Raw genomic sequence first — 22,118 nt, 5'->3', positions numbered from 1 at the left:
ACAAATTCAGATTATAACAAAGTTTTTTTCTGTCTTAAGGGATGTATTTTCCTGTCTTAAGGAAAGCTGAATTATACACTTTCTTTTAGTTGAGTTAAACAGTTGCACTGCTCAAGGATTTCTATTTTTTTTTTCCTTGCCTTTTGCTACAGCCTAGTAAAAAAAAATCCTTCCTGATAATGTGAATTAATACCAAATTACCATTAAATTTCTAATTGGGTTACAGTTTTCTTTTAAATTATTACTAGGACATAAAAGTTTAATAGAATAGTCTAGCTTGTCCAGCATTTTGCTTTTAGCAATTACTTTTATGATGTCTTTGAAACAAAGAATCTTAAAGCAAAAGTTTTTTTTTTAAATCCTGTTAAAAAAAAGAGTTTGGTCTCCAAACTGTAATAGTAGCACTGGATCTTTTGGGCAAGATATCTTATTCCAGATATTTATGTCTTTGAAATCCTTCAGAACAACTGCTACTTAGGAATAACTTTCTTCAGTTTCATATATTCAGACCTGGGGGTTCTGTGAACTGGATTTTGGTTTCTCAGAGTGTGAGACACATAACTTGTTAAATCCTTTAGTCACTTTCTACCTTTGTTCTGAGGAAATAAGAAAAAACACAGGCAATTGTGATCTTTTCATATGAGTATGTCAGTAAATTTTCTACATAAAAATTACTGATATACTTAGTAATACTTTCAAACACTTAAAGCCTTCATAAACCCTACTGAATACATTGAATAAAACACCTTGAAATAAAAAAGTGGTATTCTTCCATAGCTGATTCTTCATTAAATACATCTCTTTTTGGAGGACTTAGACTGTTGAGATGTACAGTAATTCAAATCTCTTGAGTAAAATCTCAGAGGGATTCAGAAATAAGTAGATATCCCATGGGCTTTAAATAAGCACGTTTCAAGAAGAAAAAGGTGTTTGATCTTGAGTGATTGAGTCTCACAAATTAACTGCTCAGATTTGCATGATTTTTATTGTTACTTACAGTTAACATGTGCAACACCTGCTCAGGAGTGTCTGAACAACAGGAATAGTGAATTGGAATTGTCATCTTCTGTAGTGTTCACAATGAATTCAAATAAACACCTGGGATGAGAAGCAAGATTGAATGTAATCCAAAAACTGTTGTGCAATATTTTTAGGCTTAAGTAGAAATTAATAACTTCATTATAGTTACTCTTCTGTTGCTGTACTTTTACAGTAGCAGTGTGACTTGAAATACAAACTGTTAGGTTGAAGACAGAACTGGAAAGCACAGTGTAAATATTTATTTTCTTTGAGAATATCGAGTGGGTTTTGATACTGATTCCTTGTAAGCTATATTACAGTACTGTTGCAAGAATATAGTCCTTATTGCATAGTGAATTATTACAGGTTTAATGAGAGAATTTATGATCTAAAGGAGATGGGGAACACCTCCAACAAAATACAGGGCATGACATTTTCTTCCAGTAATCTCTAGACCTAAGAACTACAGCATCAAGAATTCTAGAAAATGTCTCACTCTATAAAACTGTCAGCTTCTCTGGGAGCAGAGTAAAACAAGGCTTTTAAATAAAACAGTTGTAATCCATACCAGTAGGAAATACTGTTTTTTAAATCAATTTTTGAAATTTATCAGGTGTATTAATATAATAATGATAATGATGAAATAATATTTTCTTCTGTTTCCTTCTTCCCTTATAACTGAAAGAAGTCAAAATACAGAAGTAAAATTAAAAGATATGCAAGAATTAATATTATTAGCATTTTGGATTGCAAGCTGAAGCGTAGGTCAATAAGAAAGAACACAGGGCAGCTGTAATTACATTTTGAGGAGATTCCAAAGTCATATTGCTAATTTTTAATTCAGGGTCATGGTAGGGTGTGTTAAAAGTAGTACACAATTATAGCTCAGTCTTCTTCAACAATATCTTCAATTTAAATGGAAGTCACAGAAGTGTTCTATTGAAAGCACAGTTTTCTTTGACTCAGGTCATAAGGAAAAGTGTTTGTATATGTTGCTAAAGGGACTAATGGAGTTATGGGGGCAAAAGTAAAAACTTAGATATTTTGACTTGAATAGTATTTAGTAAATAGTAAATCACTGACCTGCAGGCTGAATTACAAACTTGGTTTGATTTTCAAAGTCATTGGTGAGGAATAGGGATTTTTCCATTGTTAAACAAAAACACTTTAAAAAGCAAACAGCAAAAACGTGAACCCCCAATACGTTAATGAAAGAGGATAGAATGGAATTTTTACATCTTCAAAATGGAACTGTATTGCAAATTACTTGTTTTCAAGAGCAGATGAAAATTGAGATAAATAACATGCTTAGGTAAATATTCCCAGTCCAAGTAATTGAGAGGATTAGTTTATTAAACTACTGGGATTAGAGCATTTTAATAAATATTTATGAGTGTGAAATTTCTGTGTACTAGAGGGTTGATATGATGTGTGTCCTAGTAAAATATGACAAAAATGGAAATATTTGTCATTAAGTGGAAATGTTATGCCGAAATTTAAAGGAATTAACATGGGAAATTGTTATGGATGGACAAAAGTAAGGATAGGCCTCTGTTGTGATGGGTGCAAATGATTGTATTGTAAACTAATAGAACCCAGGGAGGAGAAACATGCGCTTTGTTCAGCTGAAAGTGGCTTATTTTTGTTCTACAGAAATAAGTTTTTCTACTTACATGTTAGTTAAACAATTCTTCCAATTAAATCAGCAAGATGTTAAGAGAAAAATTATCTAAAACTCCAGAGCCTTGCACTTAGTGCTTAATGTCTGTTATCTTCACTGCTTTTGGAACAGTTCTTACTCATTTTTTACATACATGTGATGTGGTAAGAGTAAAAACTAAGTAATTATAGACACTGATTCAGACTTAAAGGTGCTCTTTAGCCAAAGAGAAAATGCCAGGGTAAAGAGATCTATTTAATGTTGGGGTTCTGATATTGGACATACACTTGTGCCTTGCCCCTGTTAAACTTCCTAGCAGAAGTAAATTTCTGTTGGCTTAAGGAAGGAAGAATCATTTTCACATAAATAAATAGATGCTGCTGGTTAAGAAATACTATGAAATTGCTATAGCCAAAGCTTCCCAGAGTTGCTTCAGCCCTGTATGAAACAGCAGCAAAACTGCAGTGTGGTCTGAGTTGTCAGGACATCACTGGCTTTCCACTGTATCTCTCAAAAATGATGTTACCTAGACCCCCAGCAGTGTCCAGTATCCCTTTCAAATACAGGAAATGCCATCATTTTTATTTCGCAGAAAAACATGTGAAATAAACATTCTGTCAGGAGCTGTAATTTCTGGTGTATCAATAGGTGTGCTCTGATACTGACTGGTATGCTGACAGGGTACAAGGTACTTGTCAGCATATATGACTGTTCATCAAAGTGTTTAGAGAGAAAGTGGTGACTGAACCTCAAATCGTAGGTTATCTTGGCTTTATTTCCCAGCCTGCTCTTAGAGGTGAGAGTACAATTTCAAGCACTTTCTTTAGGTTATATATTGAGAGAGAGGAGGCATCTGCTGCGTTTCCTCGGTTATAGTCAAATACGCTGGTGATAACTACATTTTGTCAGGAAAAAACCTGTAGTACTCATTCAACTTTAGCTCTCCTCAAATAAATGAAGTTCTGCCTTACAGCTTCTCTTCAGATTTTGAAAAGCGAAGCTGAACAGGAATGATGTTAAAATACTTTTCTTTTTTGTCAAGATGAGGCAATTGTATACGTTATGACTTTTCTCATCCCTGTTTGAGCAGTGGGTTTAGACAAGGTGACATCTAGAGATCCTTTCCAACTTCATTCTATTCTTCTGTTACTCATGGATAAGTACTTGTGGTTTTGTTTCTCTGTTTTTTTTTTTTTTTTTTTTTTTTAATAATTTTCTGTTATTGTTTTGGCATTGTATCTTTCCCAGAGCATCACTATGACCCAATATTTATACAGTGGTATTACATTTTTCCATGTAGGAATGATTGTGACAGAGGGGCTGGGGTGTTGTTTTTTCCTTCAATCTTTGAACTGCCAAAAGAACCGTTTTCAAAACCAAAGAGTAATGCAAAGTGCTTTAGTTTTCCAAGCATCTGTAGTTCTATTTGAGTAGGGAAAAGCACTGTTTATGATAACAGGATTGGGTAACCTCACCTCTGAAGAGAAACGGGGCGGTAAGCTTTTAGGACTTCTGTTTCTAGAGAGAAGACATGAACGTTGCAGTCAAGTTGTAATGTAGCTTCTGCAAAATATGTCTCCCTTATCTTAATGGATACTTGACTAATTTGTTTCACTGGGGTTATGTGATTCCATTCTGTTATCCTTGCTTTCTCTACTATATTTCATGGGAAAAGTCACAGTGCAGTAGCAGAAAGGAGTTAATGTAATGCTGGCTTTTGTGACCTCTTTGCTTCAGTATTGGAGCTTGATGAGAAGTGAACAGCCCCAGAAGGCTGAAGGACAGAAGGCTGTGTGATGGGCTTAGCCACAGGGCTTAGGGCTGCCTTGGAGCTGTTCTAGGTCAGGTCAGAGCAGCTTGAGGAGATCTCTTGTGCGCTGCCAGTATGAATCCAGGAGGAATAAGTGCCTCAGGTCTCGAAAGTCTTAGACAATGTTAAAGTGCTGATAGCTGCGCAGTCCCATTAGAAGTATCTCTGGTAACTGTGCTGTCAGTGATAACTTCCCCAACTCGACAGAAGGACAGAGCAACAGAAGCACAGTACTCACTGAAAAGAGCATGGAGCAGTTTGTGTTGGTCCTCTGTGCCTTGATGAATACTGGAACACAGTACAGAGGGTGTGTTGGCTTACTTTAGTGAACTGTTGCAGTCATGCTTGCAGAAGGTGTCTATCTTCTAAAAGGGAGTGTGGGAGAAGAACTAGTTACTAGACTTCTGCACTTTAATGATGATTTTTATGGCTAAGGAAAACTAAATCGTAGCATCTGTTGATTAGCCAGTTTTTACTACAGCTTTTACTGTAAAAAGTGGGAGTTATTTTCCTCAAGAAGAAAATTTAATCTAATGAATCAGCTTTTATCATACATGATAGAAAAGGTATTTTCTTTCCTACAAAAGAAAAAAAAATATCAAGAGGAATAGGTACAAGCAGTCTGCTCTACTAGAAGACTGTCCAAATATTAATGCCTTTTTTTGTTTTGTTTCAGTTCTGCTTTCTTAATCTCTGGGTCTGTTTTTTTTTCAACTATTATCAGCACTTAGTAGATATCTGAGGTTTTCTTTGTGGCAGATGGATAACACTGGGGAAGTGTACCTCTTTTTGTGGCACTTAGGAATGTACCCGGAAATTATTTTGTTAGATCTGAGCTGGGGTGAAGGTTGAAAAAACAAATTAGCACAAAACTCTTGAAAATGAGATCATAACTCTTGGGTTTTTTTCCCAGTGATTGGGGACTAACGCAAGATTGCACACTTGATGTAGAGAACAAATGTTTGCATTATATATATTCTACAGGAGGAACAAAATCTCTTAATGCTGGTGCATGAAATGTTTCTAAATTACAGCTTTATTTCATTCTTTTAAGCTTCATATTCTTTCAAACTGACTCATTCATTTGAATTCTCCAATGCATCATCATACTCTTTAAAGGTCTGTATTTGCTAACCGTCATCTCTCTATGCTGAGGGATGTATTACTGTACGAGTTTCTTTTCTAACACATCTGACCCCTTGGCTGCAAAATAACTCCGAACTTCTGTTTAAGAATCTTCTTTCCTTAGCCATTTTTAGTGTAATTCTAAGCTTTTACAGGCCCTTAGCAACCTATCAGTAGTTATGTTTTAGCTCTTGTTTTACATTAATTGACATGTACTTTGCAGAGAATGAATAGTTTTAATAATTACAGATTTTAAAATTGTTTTTGTGTCTGAAAAGAAATTTAATTATTTCCAGAATACATGGAACTGTTTGGGGCTTATAATCATTCAGCTATGCATGTGGAGTGTTATCTTCAGCTGCTCTTTAGTTTTGGACTTGTAACTTTTTGCCAATGCAAAAATTACTTCATGGAATAGTATTGTTAAAGAAAATGCATACTCAAAAATTATGTATTTTGACTTTTCTATCTTCACAGAACCATTCTCATGATAATTTGCTAGACGTTAGTGACTCAAAGAAGCAAGCAGCTAATCAACACAACTACCGTACGAGATATGCAGCAGAAGAAACTGCAAGGCCCGCTGAAGAGTTGGAAAATGGACACAGTTCTTCAGATGTAAGATCCTTATTCTTGAGGCAGTTCTTACACATTCCATTTCTATGCATGAAGCTCCTGCTTCAGCTAATGAAACATTGTTTCTAGTGGAAACTCAAGTTACATTTTTTCATTGGGCGTTTCCTTTCACCTCTTTAAAAATTACCTTATATTAGGTTTTCACAAGTTGTTGTATATGTTTAGCTTTGAATTGAAAAATAATTGATAAAGAGAAAAATGCTCGTTTGTAAGGGTATTTTGCAAAGTATATGTGTAATTTGTAAGCCTAGTTAGTACTACCCACATGGCCTAGCAATGTGGTCACCGACTTTAGATGACCCTGCTTGATAATATGACCTCCAGAATTCCCTTCCAGCCTCATTTATTCTGTGCTTCTGTAACTATGGTAGAGAATGAGTGAGGAATACATAACATTAATACTGGGTTTTTGTTTCATATTGAAAAGATGTGGAAATACAACGTTAAAAACACTTGAAATAATTTTTGAGAAGGTGAACTAGCCTTGTCAAATGAAAAATGTTGCTCTACACTGCACCTGGCCAGGCACAGATTTCTTCATACTTTTTTATATAAATCTACTAAAGTAAGGGAACTATCTGCAAACTAAAATGCCTTTTAAACATAAAACTTCTAGAATGCCAGATGCTTTATAACACATATAAAGCCTAGAAAAGTTTTCATTGTATTGTCATATATTATAACTTGAGCTCTAAAGAAAATTCCTTATTTTTCTCTGCTTCGCCCTCTGCCCCTTCCCAATGCTCTCTGCTCTCCTTATTAGGAAGGAGAAGTAGTTGTTGCCAGTGGTGGAACATCAGAAGATGACGAAAGAGCATGGCATAGTGATGGCAGTTCTAGGTAAGTGACAGTATATATATAGCATACAGAGAAAATTTTTGCCAAGAAGTCTTTAATAATTTTTTGCTTTAAACAGTTAATGAGTAACAACTAACACTTGTGCAGATTTAGAAGAAAAAGTGAAGAACATGAAACTTTCAGGATTTAATTTTCAGTTATATTGCTAACTAAAATTTAGGGAAGGTTTTTCCTTGTTTGCTAGAAGCAGAGTTCTTTTGCAGGAAGGTATTTCTTTTCAGGCACACAAACACTTCAGGCAGGTAGTAGCAGTTTCCTATGGTGCTCAGTCTGAGCTGTGATCCTTGGTTTGAAATTAAAGAGCAAATAGAGCATCCCTTATTTTTTCATTCAAAGCTATTCAAAACCAGAAGTCTTGAAAATGATATCCAGACTTCAGTGTTTATCATCTTGAATTGATGAAGTAAACACGGTGTTTACTTTAATGGATGCTATAAGTATGTTTCTTGCAAGAGAAATTATGTCAGGGCTCTTGGTATATTACCATTTAAATTGTAGAGTATAGGGTTTTAAGCATCAGGGTTTTAACTATTAAAACATTGTAGTTAGCTAGACTGTTAACTGTAATATTTTATTTGGTTATATTGTGTAATCCAATGTACTTTTTAACTTAAAGGGGTTAATTTCTTTTTTATTTGTTATATCATATATAGTGACTATTCTAGTGATTATTCTGACTGGACAGCAGATGCAGGAATCAATTTGCAACCACCAAAGAAAATTCCTAAAATTAAAACAAAGAAGGCAGAAAGTAGTTCAGAGGATGAAGAAGGACCTGAAAAACAAAGGAAGCAAATTAAAAAGGAAAGGAAAAAGTGTATTGAGGAGAAAGATGGACCATCAATGTCACCAAAGAAGAGGAAACCCAAAGAGAGAAAACAAAAGGTTAGATGTTCTTTGTCTATTACAGGTTGCTCATTCAGCTGACTTAGAATTGGATGAATATTTCAGTTACATATACAACTTAATATTGTCTACTTTTAAAACATATAATGACTTTAACTCTTTACAAATGATAATTAAAGACCTCTTGCAAGACAAATGATAGATGGCTATAAGGATATGCTTTCTGAATATGATGCGTTTGATGTAAGGAGCACTTCTAATGTCCTTATCACTATCCTTGCTCACACTAGGAACTTCCTTTCTGTGGAAGTAGAGTATTCAACTTCCAATACAATTGAGTATTGATATAAAGTGCCAGTATTTTTTACAGCTGTGCTGACTTGTCTTCCTGTAAAATTGCAATTTCTTTTAGATCTACACAACTATTTAATTTTTTTTCTGTCAATTCTATGATATACGATATTTGCATTATGCTTGCCACTGTTGACTCCATCAAGGGAAATATGACTTGATCAGAATTTTGTTGTCTATATTTCTTTTGCTTTCTAATATAATGTAATTGCAGTTTAGATGAGTACATAGAAATTTCCGGTGACTTCAGTTATTTTCAGTTACATTTTAGTTGTTTTGTTTTTGACTGTTAGATCTGAAAACTTCATTCTTCCTTCTTTCTTTACAGAGACCAGAAGTGATCTGTCTGGTAGATGTTAATTGTTTTTGTAAACCTATAGCCTCTATTTTTGCAGTACCCAAGGAAGTTAACTGTATCATCTAAACTAAGTACCTGTATTTTTTTTATTTATTAAATTAGGAGTTCAGCATTCTTTAAGATCATTATTTCAGTGTTTTAGCCCTCATTAGAAGGTAGACTGACAAAACAGATTTTCGAACATGGAGGTTGGCACAGTGTCAGATTAGCTGTGACTCTCTGGTATGGCATAAAGAATGTCTGGTGGTAGTGTTTATTCTTTGTTGTGGCTACTTTTTCTGTATTGTACACAGTCATTAGTTGCACTGTCAATACTAATAGTATATTGCTATTTACACAGTCTGAAATCAGAAGAAGGTATCAGAAGGAATAAGAAAGCAGATGAGAAAAATAGATGGTGGGGGACTTTTTAAATTATTGAAACTTCTAGTTTAGCTTCTTATTATAAAATAAAAAAACATGTTGACAGCCTACTATTTCCACTCAGATTAAAACTAAACAGAGTGTTTTGGGAATACTGCATCCATTCAGTCCACATTATTGAGATATGGGACGTCTTTGATTCAAAAATATCAGGTTTAGCTATTCCAGACTTTTAAAACTGACCTGCTTATTTCTTGAGCCAGAAGAAAATATGAGGTTGGAAGTAATTGCAGAAAATCATCTCTTTCCTCTATCCCTAGGTAGCATTCGTTATACCTGTCATTTCTGACAGATGTTAGTTTTTGAAGTTTCTTATGATGGACATTTGACCTCCCTACTGAGCAGAGAGCTTACAGGCATTTCTTGTAGAAAGTTCTTCCTCATTCTGATCCTGATTCAAAATTAGGTCTTTCCGTTGAGGAAAGAAGTTCTGACTGCCTTTGTAGCCACACAAAGAATCTCAAAAATTAAAAATGGAATAGAGAAAAATTTACATTCATCTCTATTAATGCATAGGTTTAATGATCTTGAATGGTGCTTACATTTCGAATCCCCCTCTACCAAAAATCAATCTAAAAAATGATACAGCAGTGAATGACATGGATGGATCACCCAGGAAGATCAAAAGTACTGAACATTTTCTTTTCTTTAGATCAGACACAGAGACTGACTCTTAGAATGGAGAGAGTTTGGAAAAGATATGATGAAAAAGCTTATATAAAATAAATGCATAATGATTTCCTTCCTTATTTTGTTACAGTGAGATGTTGCATCTGATGGCACAGACATAAAGCTCAAAAATGAGCCATTTTCCCATTCAGTATCCCCCTCCCACCCAAACCCACTTGAGCGTGTAGTCAGGTAGTGGAACTAATTACTAAAGGATTTAGTAGAGTTTCAGAAATTATTTAATAAAGTCACTGGAAATAGTCCCTTCCTGATGAGTAACTAACACCAGACTTGGCTTCCAGAAAGTTTTAAACTAATGATTAATGTGTAAAGTTATAACAAGGGAAGGTTCTCTGGTTAAAGGCTATTTCTTACCTTCCCATAATTTACCAGTTAGCTAGACACTTTGCTCTGATGCAGTGTATAATTATTTTGCAAAACAGACCTGCTTGAACCTCAGAATTCACTAAGTGGTTCTATGTTATTGCCTTATCACAGTAAAGAAGTTCTATTGAGGTGGATTTTTTTCTTGTTGTTTTGGTTTTGTGGGTTTTTTTTTTGTTTGTTTTGTTTTGTTTTTTTGTTTTTTTTTTGTGGGCTTTTGTATTTTACTATATGTATGATTTTTCCTGTGATACTTACTGGTGCAATCATCACAGTGCTTCTTGTCATGTGGTTTCACATTTGAATTGGTATAATGGAATTGCACATGGCATATCCTATTTGCAGTCTGGAGATGCAGTCCGCCAGCAGTGGCTGTATGAAGTGGATTTCTGTACAGATGTCCAGGGTTGCTTTCTGTACACAAACACACAGAGGATCCTGTTAGGAATTGCAAAGCAGCCTTGCCTGAGTCATTGTACAAACCCCTGCTTTATCTGACTTATTGGATACAGACTAGCAGTGTGTACCTAGGACTACCAACTGCTCTGAGTGTCATTGCTTACAAGTATGTGATGTGGAAATACATTCTGAAAATGCAGTTCCACAACATTTTATAGTAAATATGACAGTATGTAATGTGGATGTACCCAATCCAAGTAATTTTCACATGATTTACCTCATAAATCTTTTCCTCCTTGTTTTGTGCAAGGCTTCTTAATTGGAGGCAGCGGTATAGTTTTAATGCCTTTTTGGCCAAGGCTACCATGTGAATTTGGTTCAACAGAATGACATGCTGCCATTTTATGTTTTTGGACATGAGACATAATTACTGGACTGTTAAAAAATTCAGTTTTCGTTTGAGTTCATCCGCATGCACCTCCCAAAAAGCCTTAAAAGGCAGTTAAGATTAATCCTCAAACTAACAATAATTCCTACTAATCCCCTGTTTTTTTCAGAGGCTGGCTGTAGGAGTTCTGGCAGAAAATGGTTTGACGCTGGAAGAATGGCTGCCCTCGGCATGGATTACAGACACTGTTCCTCGGCGGTGCCCATTTGTCCCACAGATGGGAGATGAGGTATTGTAGTTTTACCCTCTGTGTCCTTTCTTCTTTCAGGTTGTTTTTGCCTTTTGTATTTTCATCTGTGCATTTTTTCCCCAGAGAGTTCTAATAAAAATATTTTGGGTTTTCTTAAAAACATTCTTTGATCTGGCTAAAATTTGCTTTTGCTTCCTTGTACTTAAAAAAATGTTCTGCATAGTGTTGCTTTAATGCTTTAACTTTTTATTATTATTCCATGCTGTTGCAGTAGTGTTCTTTCTTGTATGGTATTCACTGTGTTGATTTCCTTATGATACCTGTAGACAAGCTGTGTGAGGTGCTTTATGTTGTGAAAATATTCCTTAATTGTAGAGCATTTAGTATCCTGAAGAACAGGTAAGAAATCAAATATGAAATTAAGTCTGGAAAACATACTTCAGTTTGGGACTTGAAAAAAACCTGAGGAATTAAGCCTCCTGGGGAAGGTTGTGAGTTTTTTGCTTGGTATGATTGTTTTGATGTCATTAAAAAAAATAATTTATTCTGAAGAAAAACTCTGATATTGTCCTTATCTCATGTGTTCCTGATATAAAAAACTTCTGCTCATCTCTTACAATGGAAAACCACAAGAAAAGTTTTGTGTATATGTATTTTATACAAACCAGACTGTAAATATTTTGCAAACATGACCCAGATGTCTCAAAATATGGTAGCAAAAGGATACCCACCAGTTTCTACTTTGGAATATGTAGCAGGTGAACATTACACTGAATTTTACGAATAAGTAGTATTAGGTAGAATGCAAACTTGAAAGCCAGAGTCTGTGCATGTTTCTTAAAACCCCCTCAGGTTAAAATAAGAAATAGCTGGCTTATGTGGTAATGGGCAGTGTGTGTTGTTTCTTTGGGGAGCAGCATGTTTTCTGAGTTACTTAGCAGAGTTGTTGTATAGTTCACAGCTTCAGAATGCTGTTGGAGAAATACTTGACATGGTGGCAAAGTTGATTAACTTTGTTCCCAAGCTAAAGCTTTTTGTGGGCACCACCTCAGAAACAGAATCAGGAACAGAGGTTGTATGTGCAAGCAGTTTTGTTTTTACTGGATCACTTCCCTGATCCAGTTCACAGCACAGCTATGCAAAAATTACATCAACAAAGCCTAGTGAGGGAAGGAAAGAGCATTTCAAGTTGAGAGTTGCAGCTAGAAAGAATGCTTATGGATTGATACCCTCCAGGAAGCATGTTTTGGAGACTCTGCTGTTCAAAAGATCAAGTCCAAATAAATATATTTGGTGCCTGATACCATCTGGATACAGTGAAGTAGCCAAGGAGACTCAGGAGACTTTACCATCATATTGGTTTAGTAAGATAAACAGTTGTGTTTGATTTGGCACCTGCTGAATACCATGTACAGTGTGTACTAGGAATATCTAAGTAGGGTACCTACTTGTGCTGAAAATGCTTTATGTGGGAAATCAGGAAGTTTTGTGTCCTGTGCCTAGAAAGTAGCAATAATTGCACCAATAGAGAGTATGTTTGTAATCCAGCTGCTCTGTCTGAAATTTCACCTTTGATACTTGCCCTGGATTTACTTAACGTGAAAAGAAATTATTATTCTAGAAAGTTACTTTTGAGATTCACAGAAATAAAGGGTTGGTTTAATTAGAGGAATGTTGTGAGAAAAAATATGGTGTGGCGTTCCAACATTTTGTTGGATAGTAGATAAGTTTTATAAGATTTTGGGGGAGTTATATTTAAAATCTGTTCTCAAGCTGTACAAACAAGTAAAAAAAACAGTAGTGCTATATTTAGTTACACTTAGTGTATAAGAATAACACATACCATCCCATTTCGCTTTCTGAATAGTGCTGTTTACAGATCTCTGCCCTGTGTCTTGAGGAACGGTGGAAACACACCAGAGAGATGGGGTTGAGACTTCATCATCTAAATATACAAATACAAAGCATGTTTGTTGTAGTGTTCTGCCCTTAACACAAAAACCAGTTTTGTCTGGGTACTACAACAAACATGCAGAAGCAGGAATTCATCAATAATAAAAATATTATTTCCTGTGAAAATACATTATTTTTTTCCACAGATATCTTTCCAGTTTGTTGTTCTGTCAGAAGACTGAATGCTTAGTCATTTGCAAAATAAAGAATATTTCACTTAGGTAAACAGTGGGTTGAATTTATGTAGTGGTTTAGCAGAAACACTAAGTGTAGCAGAGATTGCTTGTAGCCTGTACACTTTTTCTGTTTTAATTCACTGGAATGTATGGGAAACAATCATCACAATGTTGAGAGTGTAATGTAAATTTGCCTTCAGATGTGTCTCAGTAGCCTCTGTTCCTTTTTCTGACAGATAGATTCTGACAGTGCCTAGGAGATTCTCACTGCTTTCATGCCTTTTGTAGCTGGTGTATGTTTTGTCCCTATGAGGATATTACGCATATTGAATACTCTAAAAACAGGGATTTTAAAAAATGTAGTGCTGAGTCCTCCATTTAACAAAAGATAAAATTTGCCACATGACACCGAGTTCAGTACCTGTTAATGTAGAAAGCCAGCAAAGACTTCTTTATAATGTTTTATGATACAAGAGTTTTAGAAAGTAGCTAGAAATATAAATATTAGTGTGTTTATTTGTGTATTTTAAAACTTGGAGTGATTTCTGCTCTACTTTTTTTTTGTTGTATTGGACGTTTAAATTAAAGCTATCTTTCCTTTGTGCTATTAGATGGAAATCACATGTTGGGACATTTGAAGAGGAACTTTTATTTGGCATAAATTGTACCAAGAATACAGCCATTTATCAGATCTTTGTTCTAACTCATTTGTGGAACCTCTGTTTCACATTTCAAATACATTCCTTGAATACACGTTTATGGGTTTCAGCTCACTAACTCATTACAGTGGTGGCTTATAATGGTATGGTATGATATACAAGATCAAAGCAGAACTGGATTAGACTCTGGATGTCTCAACCATGGAAATTTATACTAAAAGGATTAAAAATAATTAATAAGCACTGGAAATGTCTATTTTAGTTTGTTCAGGCCTTTGTTAGGCTATTTTTTCAGTCATATGGAAGCAAACACCAAAATCTTACCAGAACAATAACAGACTTTTCCTTTTAGAATATATTTCTTGTTCAAAAAAGATAAGCTAGATAGTGAATTTAGTGAAACTTGATTGTTAACTTAGGGCTGTCTTGCAGTGATGTGGAATTCTTGTTGCTGTCATTGAATTGCTCTATGGTGCCATGATAAATGGATGGTTTTGTTACTGATTTTGTTGATCTCACTCATGAGTAATTTAGGGTATTTTGCTCATACAGAAAATGTTCTAAGTCTTTCCTGCTTTTTTTGGTAAATGTTTCTATAATAGCTTTTAAAATTTTCCTCCAGTTAATTTTTGAGGACCCATGACTTTGGCAGGAAAACAGACTGAAAAGTTGATGAACTAGATAGGATAACTGTCACATTTCACTTTTAGGTTTACTATTTTCGACAAGGTCATGAAGCATATGTTGTAATGGCCAAGAAGAACAAAATTTATAATATTAATCCCAAGAAACAACCATGGCATAAAATGGAATTGCGGGTATGACTTCTTTTTCTTTTTTGTTTATATCTTAATATTAAAAAAAAAAGAAACTAACATGGAAGTAAGTGCCTTAGGCAAATAAATCTAGTGCTCTTAATATTGTAAGATAAGGGGAAAGATTTAATTTACTAGTCAAATTAAATCAGACCTTAAACTTTATTACTTTTTGTATCAGCTTGAGCAGATAAGGTGGTTATACTTCATAGCAAAATATTTTTCAAACATTGCATTGTGACATAATAGCTCATTGTGGAATACTAAATTTCAGATTCTTGATTTTTATGTGATCTGGCAGAAATAGAGAACATTCAATATAACCATGTTTTCATGTTTCAGAAAGCTATTTCAATTAACTTCAGTGGTGATACATAGTATTTTGTTTATTCTAGGAGCAAGAGCTGATGAAAATAGTTGGGATTAAGTATGAAGTGGGATTGCCTACTCTCTGCTGTCTTAAACTAGCTTTTCTTGACCCTGATACGGGTAAACTGACTGGAGGAGCCTTCACCATGAAGTAAGGAAAGCAATATTGTATGCAAATTGGGGGTTTTCTTGGCAGGGGATGGACAGGGGAGTGCTGAAGTTGAAAGCTAAATTATAACATTAATATTGACCTTGTGCTTTTGAAGTGTTGATTTCAAAGTGGTTTTGTGTGCTTTATGTTATGCTTTTGCTGTTTTATTGCTTAATAGTTGTGTGTTCTGTTGTAACTAGGTACCATGATATGCCAGATGTCATAGATTTCCTAGTTCTGAGGCAACAATTTGATGATGCAAAGCATAGGCGATGGAATATAGGTGAGTTGTGGGGAAAGTTGTGTGCTGTGGTTTTGTTTGATTTTTTTTTTTCCTAAGTGTCTACCTATTTTCGTGATAACTTTCTTAAAAGTAGGTTATGGTAAAGCAATCCTAATATTATGGTGAAGTCGGAGAGTAACCTCTGCCCATATTTAGCTGGGGAGTTCTACTTAGTCCTTGACCAAAGGAACTAGAATAATTTGCAGCAAGGAAACAAAACAGTGCATGTGATCTTTAAAAGAAAGTGCAAAGAAAATTTCAGTTGTATATTTGTAGAGAGAATAGTTAGGGATATGTTTTAGAAATATGGTGTTTATTGCTAGCTAATAACTTCTTGCAGCCTATATATTGTATCTCTTTTTTTTTTAATTGAAGGCCCTCACAACTACATTGCTACTAGGATTATTTTCTACCAATTTCTAAAGTTTCTGCTGAAAACATGGGAATACTTTTTCAAAAATTGCAAATTGATGTCTAGATTGTACAAAAATAATGCTCTTTCCATCTTCTTATACTTTTTGAATTCTTTTCTAAATCCTGTGGTTCAGCTTCACTGAAGCATATATAGTTGTAATTTGCTGCCAAGTGATGAGGGAATGACTTGGATTCTTTTTACTTTGTCTGTGCCCAGTTATTTTGGAGTACTGGATACTGGAACAATGCCCATGAGTGGTACGTCCTCCAGTCAGATCTCTTTCCAAGTCATCTTTTCCGTATGATGACAAAGATTACCTTTCAGCAATGGAATTAATTAATCTCCTGTCTTTTGATGTCCTTAGGTTGTATGCCTCAGCAGTATCCTGAGGTTGGGTATTTTATAATGTATAAATTACATGATGCCATAGGAATAAGTTCCATATCATCTCATACTTCATGCTATGTTGTCTGAAAAGACAGCTCCTCTTCAGTTCTATAGGGAATTTGGTAAACACCCTAGACTTCTGATCCAATGAGAAATGTAAATCTTGATTTCTTCTCAAAGATCATTTTAGTTTTTTAAAGATCTCATGAGTGACAAGGTTGATGAAGATCTACTAATAGGTCGCTAAGTTTGCTCCTTCCTCATGGTTATGGATCTGTGCTCTTGTCCTCCTCTGCCACATTTTTGCACAAAATCATTGCAGCAGCAGAATGATTGCCATAGTTTGTTTGTGAACAGCCTAGCCAGGCTTCCTGAGCTGGTACTGTATTTCAAGAAATTTGCAGTCTGGAATAAATCTAAGCTACACAGAAAGTATTGGAAGTACCAGGACCTGTTATCAAGATTCCAATGCAAATAATGTGAATTTTTGTTGTTGTTTTTGCTTTGTTTTAGGAAAGAATATTTATTTATCTTTTATATTTTTAATATTAAGTTTATATTAATGTATGAATCCTTTTAGAAGGAACAAACATAAAATTTGAAATTACAGGTTCTTACTTGCATTCAGATTATATTTACTGCATATCTTTGTCTTACTATAGTTAAACTTCAAGTTTATTACTTGGGCTAAAAGCTATTCCAGTAGTATTCCTGCAACTTCAGGAATACTACATGTCTTAGAGAGGTGTTCATACCTGTCTCTTACATAGCAGCCACTGTGAGTTCCACATACATTTTTTGTTATTTTCAGGTGAGCATTATGCAGGGATACTCAGTTCTGGAAAACTGCACTAGAGCTGACTTCTGAGAGACTTTGGACTGCTCTGTGCATAGATGAGGCAGCACAGAGGACATGGGGAAAGTAGAGATTCAGGAGATGGTTCTTTCACTCATGCTGTTTTCTGCTTTAGCATTCTGTCTGTAGGAATGCTGTGGCTCTTGAGAACTTACAAGCAGCTACCCGTATATGCCTCTTTAAGTGGTTTTGATCTGCTTAATATCCAGCTCAGTGAAGTCACTCCTAGTTGTACCTATGAATATTTCTTTGTAAAACTGATCATTAGGAAAGGCCATATTGGAAAACTAATTTTATAGCTCTTCAGAAAATAAATTTTTCTTTCAAAATAAAGCATCAGCCCTTATTTACATTTTTGATCTTGCATTTCAGATATTTCTGGTTTACTTGGTTCTATTCAGCACAATTAGGGTTATTAATAGAAGCTTTATAATAGTCCCGAATTACTTATCCATTAAATTCAATCTTTAAAAAAAAAATGCAGTAAAGAAAGCAGACCATTTTTGAGACTATATTTACTTCCTATTATTTCAGACAACTTCAGCAAGCATTTGGGCAGAGGGTGGATGTATTGAAATTGAACAAATACTGCAGCAGCTGAGAGTGTGTATATATTCAAATCCCACATAAAATGTGTAGTTCTTGGAATCTCAGGCTTAAATTACATTTTTTCTTGTATTGAACTGAATACTACACTAAAATAGTTTCTTAATTTTGTGGCATGTGTTGTAGGAAATGTTAGCATTTATGATGGTCTGTAATACATGCACTCGCATGTGTAATTTTTTTTTAATAATGCTTCTGACCTTTTTTCTCAGCTGTGTGAATGCTTTGTGGTAGTGAAGCCATTGCAAGTCACAGTAAATTACTTTGCTAACCTTTTGAGTGAGCTTTAATAAATTTTATTCTATTATCAGTCAGATTGCCTGCATAGTAAAGAGAATTAACCTCTTGAGTTACATTTGCATTGCTGAAAAAGCACTTCAGAAACTAAGGAGGATGAGCTCAGCAGCTTGTAAAATATTCCCCATACAGAAGTGTCATAGTGCTCAGTTATTTTAAGGTAGCATGTAGTATTTAATGCAAAGATTTGAGTTTTAAAGGAGTCTTAAAGCATTGAAATGTCTTACCTTTATATTAAATTAAGAAATAAACTCATAAGTTAAGAATACGTAGGTAGATTTGCAAATCATTATTTTTCTAAAATGCCATATTAACTTTAATTTTAGTTAAAAAATAATCTTCAGAAAGAATTTAATAGTTTTTAACTAGCATTGACTCATGATTTCCTGCTGAGGCTGTAAATGTTCAGAAGGATTTCTGTATTCAAGATCAAGCCAGATAGATCTAAACCTGCTTTTCTGGGAGGGTAACATGCCTTATATTGATGAAATTATTTTTTGTTCTTAGGTGATCGTTTCAGGTCAGTGATAGATGATGCTTGGTGGTTTGGAACAATTGACAGCCAGGAACCTCTTCAGCCTGATTATCCTGATAGCTTATTTCAGTGCTACAATGTCTGGTTAGCAAATTTATCTTCAATCTTCTTTATGTTAATTAGTTATTTAATTTGAAGTACTGACTGAGAAACTTACTTTCACTAAATTGAGTCATGCATCTTGTTGTACCAGTTTATTATAATGTTCTATGGTTTATAAATTAAAATTTTGTTTTAAACATTAAATAATTAAATTGTTGAAGCAATATTAGTAGATAATTGAAGTGTGGTTATTTTTAAGCTGGGACAATAGTGATACTGAGAAGATGAGCCCTTGGGACATGGAGCTTATACCAAGTAATGGTATGTTACCTAAATAATATAATTTGCTTTACAAGTGTATTTTAAGAAGAAAAAAATTGTTATATGGTTTTACATAAAAAATCCTGGTTTTTGGGGGGAATGGGAGGAAGGTCCACAAACAGTTGCATTTAAAGAATATCTTTAAATCAATTACTAAGTAAGCCAAGATAAAAGAACTGTGAAAAAACAGCCATGCTTGATAAACAGAGTGATAATGAAAATAGAAATAATACAAAAAGTGCTATAGATAATGTACAGTTAAACTTAACTCTTTGTACAGTTAGGAAGATAAACCCATACCCTAGGTGAGCTTGAGGAAACTGTCTGCTTTAAGATATGTCAGCATTCCTGCAAACATTCAGTGCATTGCAGATGCAGCCTGTGCCTGTGAGAGAGTTTGGTAATAGCAGGATCTTTCTCCCCCTCTGGCCCAGCACATGTAGCAGATACCCATGCTGCAGAGTGGACAGCATAGCATGGACACTGTTCACATGTTCACAGTTGGTTGGTTGAGTTTTTCTAAGACTTCACAGAACTCAGGTTAAAATGCGAAGTAGAATCAGCATTTTTTCCTTGTGTTTTCCATGAAACATTTGATAATACTGTCTCTCGAAAGTAAGCATAAATAATTCATAATTATTTTAATTGTAATTGTGTTAATTTCTACTTTTAATTTTGGTTTGATCCTTTTTTTAATGGGCACCTCTTTGTCATAAGTAAAATACAGGTGTTAAGAGTGAGAACATGATTAAAATAATTAAAATAGACTGCCCCTGTTTACTTTTTAGTAGAGGCCAATTCCTGTTGTCTTAAAAAAGGAAAAAAACATTTTCAGATAAAGAATAGTACTGATTAAGATAACTAAACCTGAACCTGATCTTTTTGCTATATTCATTAATATCAACATTTGTTATTCCTTCTTAAAGATTGTTAAGAGGACTGTTTAACCTCATACTTTAAAAATCTGCTGTTACAGTATAAATTGTCAAAATTGGCAGGTCCTCAAGGATGCTAGGGGGATAGCACTATTCATTTGCATACTCAGAAACTGTGGTTTTAGATTTGAAATCCAAACTGTGGCAATGTAGAACCACTACCTGGAGAATGTTTTAGCAGCAATGTCAAAGTTATCTTAAACTCTATCTGGAAAAGTTATTTTCCTTACCAAAATAACTTATTTCCAAGAATACTGGCTTTTAAATACAGAATAACTCCAAAACCAAAACACATGTTTTAACTGTGATAAATGAGCGTCTTAGTTGGTTTTAAAATAAATTTTACTATTAGTATTTGGAAGAGGATGAATCTTCAGGGAGGACCTCTACACTAAACTGCATTGTAAGGATTTAAATGTAACACAGAATAATATACACAAAGGATACTGGATATGTTCAAAATGTCTTTGAGCAAAACAAGAACTATGCATTTATAAAAATTATTTCATGGTATCTTTGATTTACAGGTATAAGTATTACACAAGATACAGACATTTATGTTTTATTTAATTTTCATATTACATTCCAGCTGTGTTTCCAGAAGTACTGGGAACTAGTGTTCCTTTAACTGACGATGAACGTAGAACACTCCTCTACAAACCTCTGGATGGAGAGTGGGGTTCCAGGACCCGAGATGAAGAGTGTGACAGAATTATTGCAGGGATAAACCAACTTATGACTCTAGGTAAATTCTGAATAATATGGGAAATGTTTTTGGTTTGGTTTGTTTTTCAGACTATAATCATGTGCACTTCTGAAATTACTAAAATGAATGTGATAAAATACACATTTAACTTTTTGATTAACAGGAACAAAACTTTCTCGTTGAACATTTTTGAAGTTTTTTTATAGTTAGTACTTACAAACCTACATTTTTTTCCTGTTTCCTGAGTTAACTGTTGTTTTTGGTAGATAATTTGACATATGCTAGGGGTGTGAGTTTTATATGTCAAAAGCAAATTACTTGATTTTTTTAACTTTAGCCACCAGAATCTCATGTTGGGGTTAAAATTAAAACCTTTATGATTAAGTGAATATTAACTAAATTACAGACACATGGTGGGGGAGAAAAAAGCATAGATTTACTTAGATACTATGTGTGGATTTTCCCTGAATTAGCCTCTTCTAATTCCTGATTTCTTCCCCACATTTCCTTAATTATGCAAAATGTTGAGGGAAAAGTAATTTACCTTAGGAAAGCTACTTGCTATTTGGTTGTGGAGCAATTCTTTACTGGCAGTTTCTGAAAAAGTAATTGTTAAAATGTTCAACACATTGCTGCAAAATTTACCTGATCAAAGATGGATGTCTGGCTGGAGATCTATCAGTAAACAGAGGCTGAATTATAAGTTTTCTGTCTGTCTATGGGGATCAAAAGGTGTTCAATCAGTAGTCTTAGGTTTTGGGCTAACAGTGGTCGTGCATTAAATATAAAAGTTACAGATACTTCATTTAACTGATTTTTGAAGCACAAGGTAAGATTTATGTTTCAAAAAAAGCCCAAAACCTCTTAACTCTTAAAATAATTCTGATCACTTGTATATCCTATATGGTTTCTTTGATGACATACTGCATAAGAAGCCTCCCTTTGCTTCTTAAACAAAGGAGTTATCTGTACAGTGTAGTAGAACAAATTAGAGATTTATTAAAAAAAAAAAAACTGAGGAAATGAAATGTTTTGCTCTGCCATCTAAGAGTAATAATTTTACATTTTGCATTATGGTGTATGGCAGACCACTTAGTTTGGAATTTGGCTGTAGCAGGTGTGGTGCATTGGTACAAAGTAGCAGTTGCTAGAACATTCAAAAGAGTAACTAAACATTTTAGAAGAACATTTTAGAAGAAGAGCAGTCTTCTTAGCAGCAGCACATTTTCTGTTTGTAAAGACTTACAAGACTTCTAAAGGTGATTTTATGGTTTTGTATTACAGTATTTTCCCTTGAGATACAAGATGTTAGAATGATGTGTCTAAGCTCTCAGGATGATTCTAAGTACAGGAGGGAAGAAGCAAGGAAGTTTAGGTGCACAGACTTAAATTGCTCAGCAGTCCTCTAGCACTGTATTGGATTGGTTTTGGAAGG

The 22,118-nt window shown here is 34.5% G+C and overlaps 1 protein-coding gene across 2 annotated transcripts in view; it reads left to right on the top strand.

Annotated features, from left to right (window-relative positions):
- PHIP (PHIP subunit of CUL4-Ring ligase complex) overlaps positions 1-22,118 on the top strand; it is a 99,721-nt gene that overhangs the window by 65,023 nt on the left and 12,580 nt on the right. For both annotated transcript variants that reach the window (XM_077782322.2, XM_031504410.3), the window contains exons 21-30: positions 6,093-6,233; positions 7,015-7,091; positions 7,763-7,994; positions 11,097-11,216; positions 14,676-14,783; positions 15,176-15,300; positions 15,501-15,583; positions 18,652-18,763; positions 18,981-19,042; positions 20,567-20,722. In XM_077782322.2, coding sequence (XP_077638448.1) covers positions 6,093-6,233; positions 7,015-7,091; positions 7,763-7,994; positions 11,097-11,216; positions 14,676-14,783; positions 15,176-15,300; positions 15,501-15,583; positions 18,652-18,763; positions 18,981-19,042; positions 20,567-20,722 — 1,216 coding nt within the window. The remainder of the gene's footprint in view (positions 1-6,092; positions 6,234-7,014; positions 7,092-7,762; positions 7,995-11,096; positions 11,217-14,675; positions 14,784-15,175; positions 15,301-15,500; positions 15,584-18,651; positions 18,764-18,980; positions 19,043-20,566; positions 20,723-22,118) is intronic.

The sequence above is a fragment of the Lonchura striata genome, chromosome 3, assembly GCF_050655825.1.
Source record: "Lonchura striata isolate lonStrDom1 chromosome 3, ASM5065582v1, whole genome shotgun sequence".
NCBI classification, from domain to species: Eukaryota; Metazoa; Chordata; class Aves; order Passeriformes; family Estrildidae; genus Lonchura; species Lonchura striata.
This window is presented reverse-complemented; position numbering and strand designations above follow the sequence as displayed.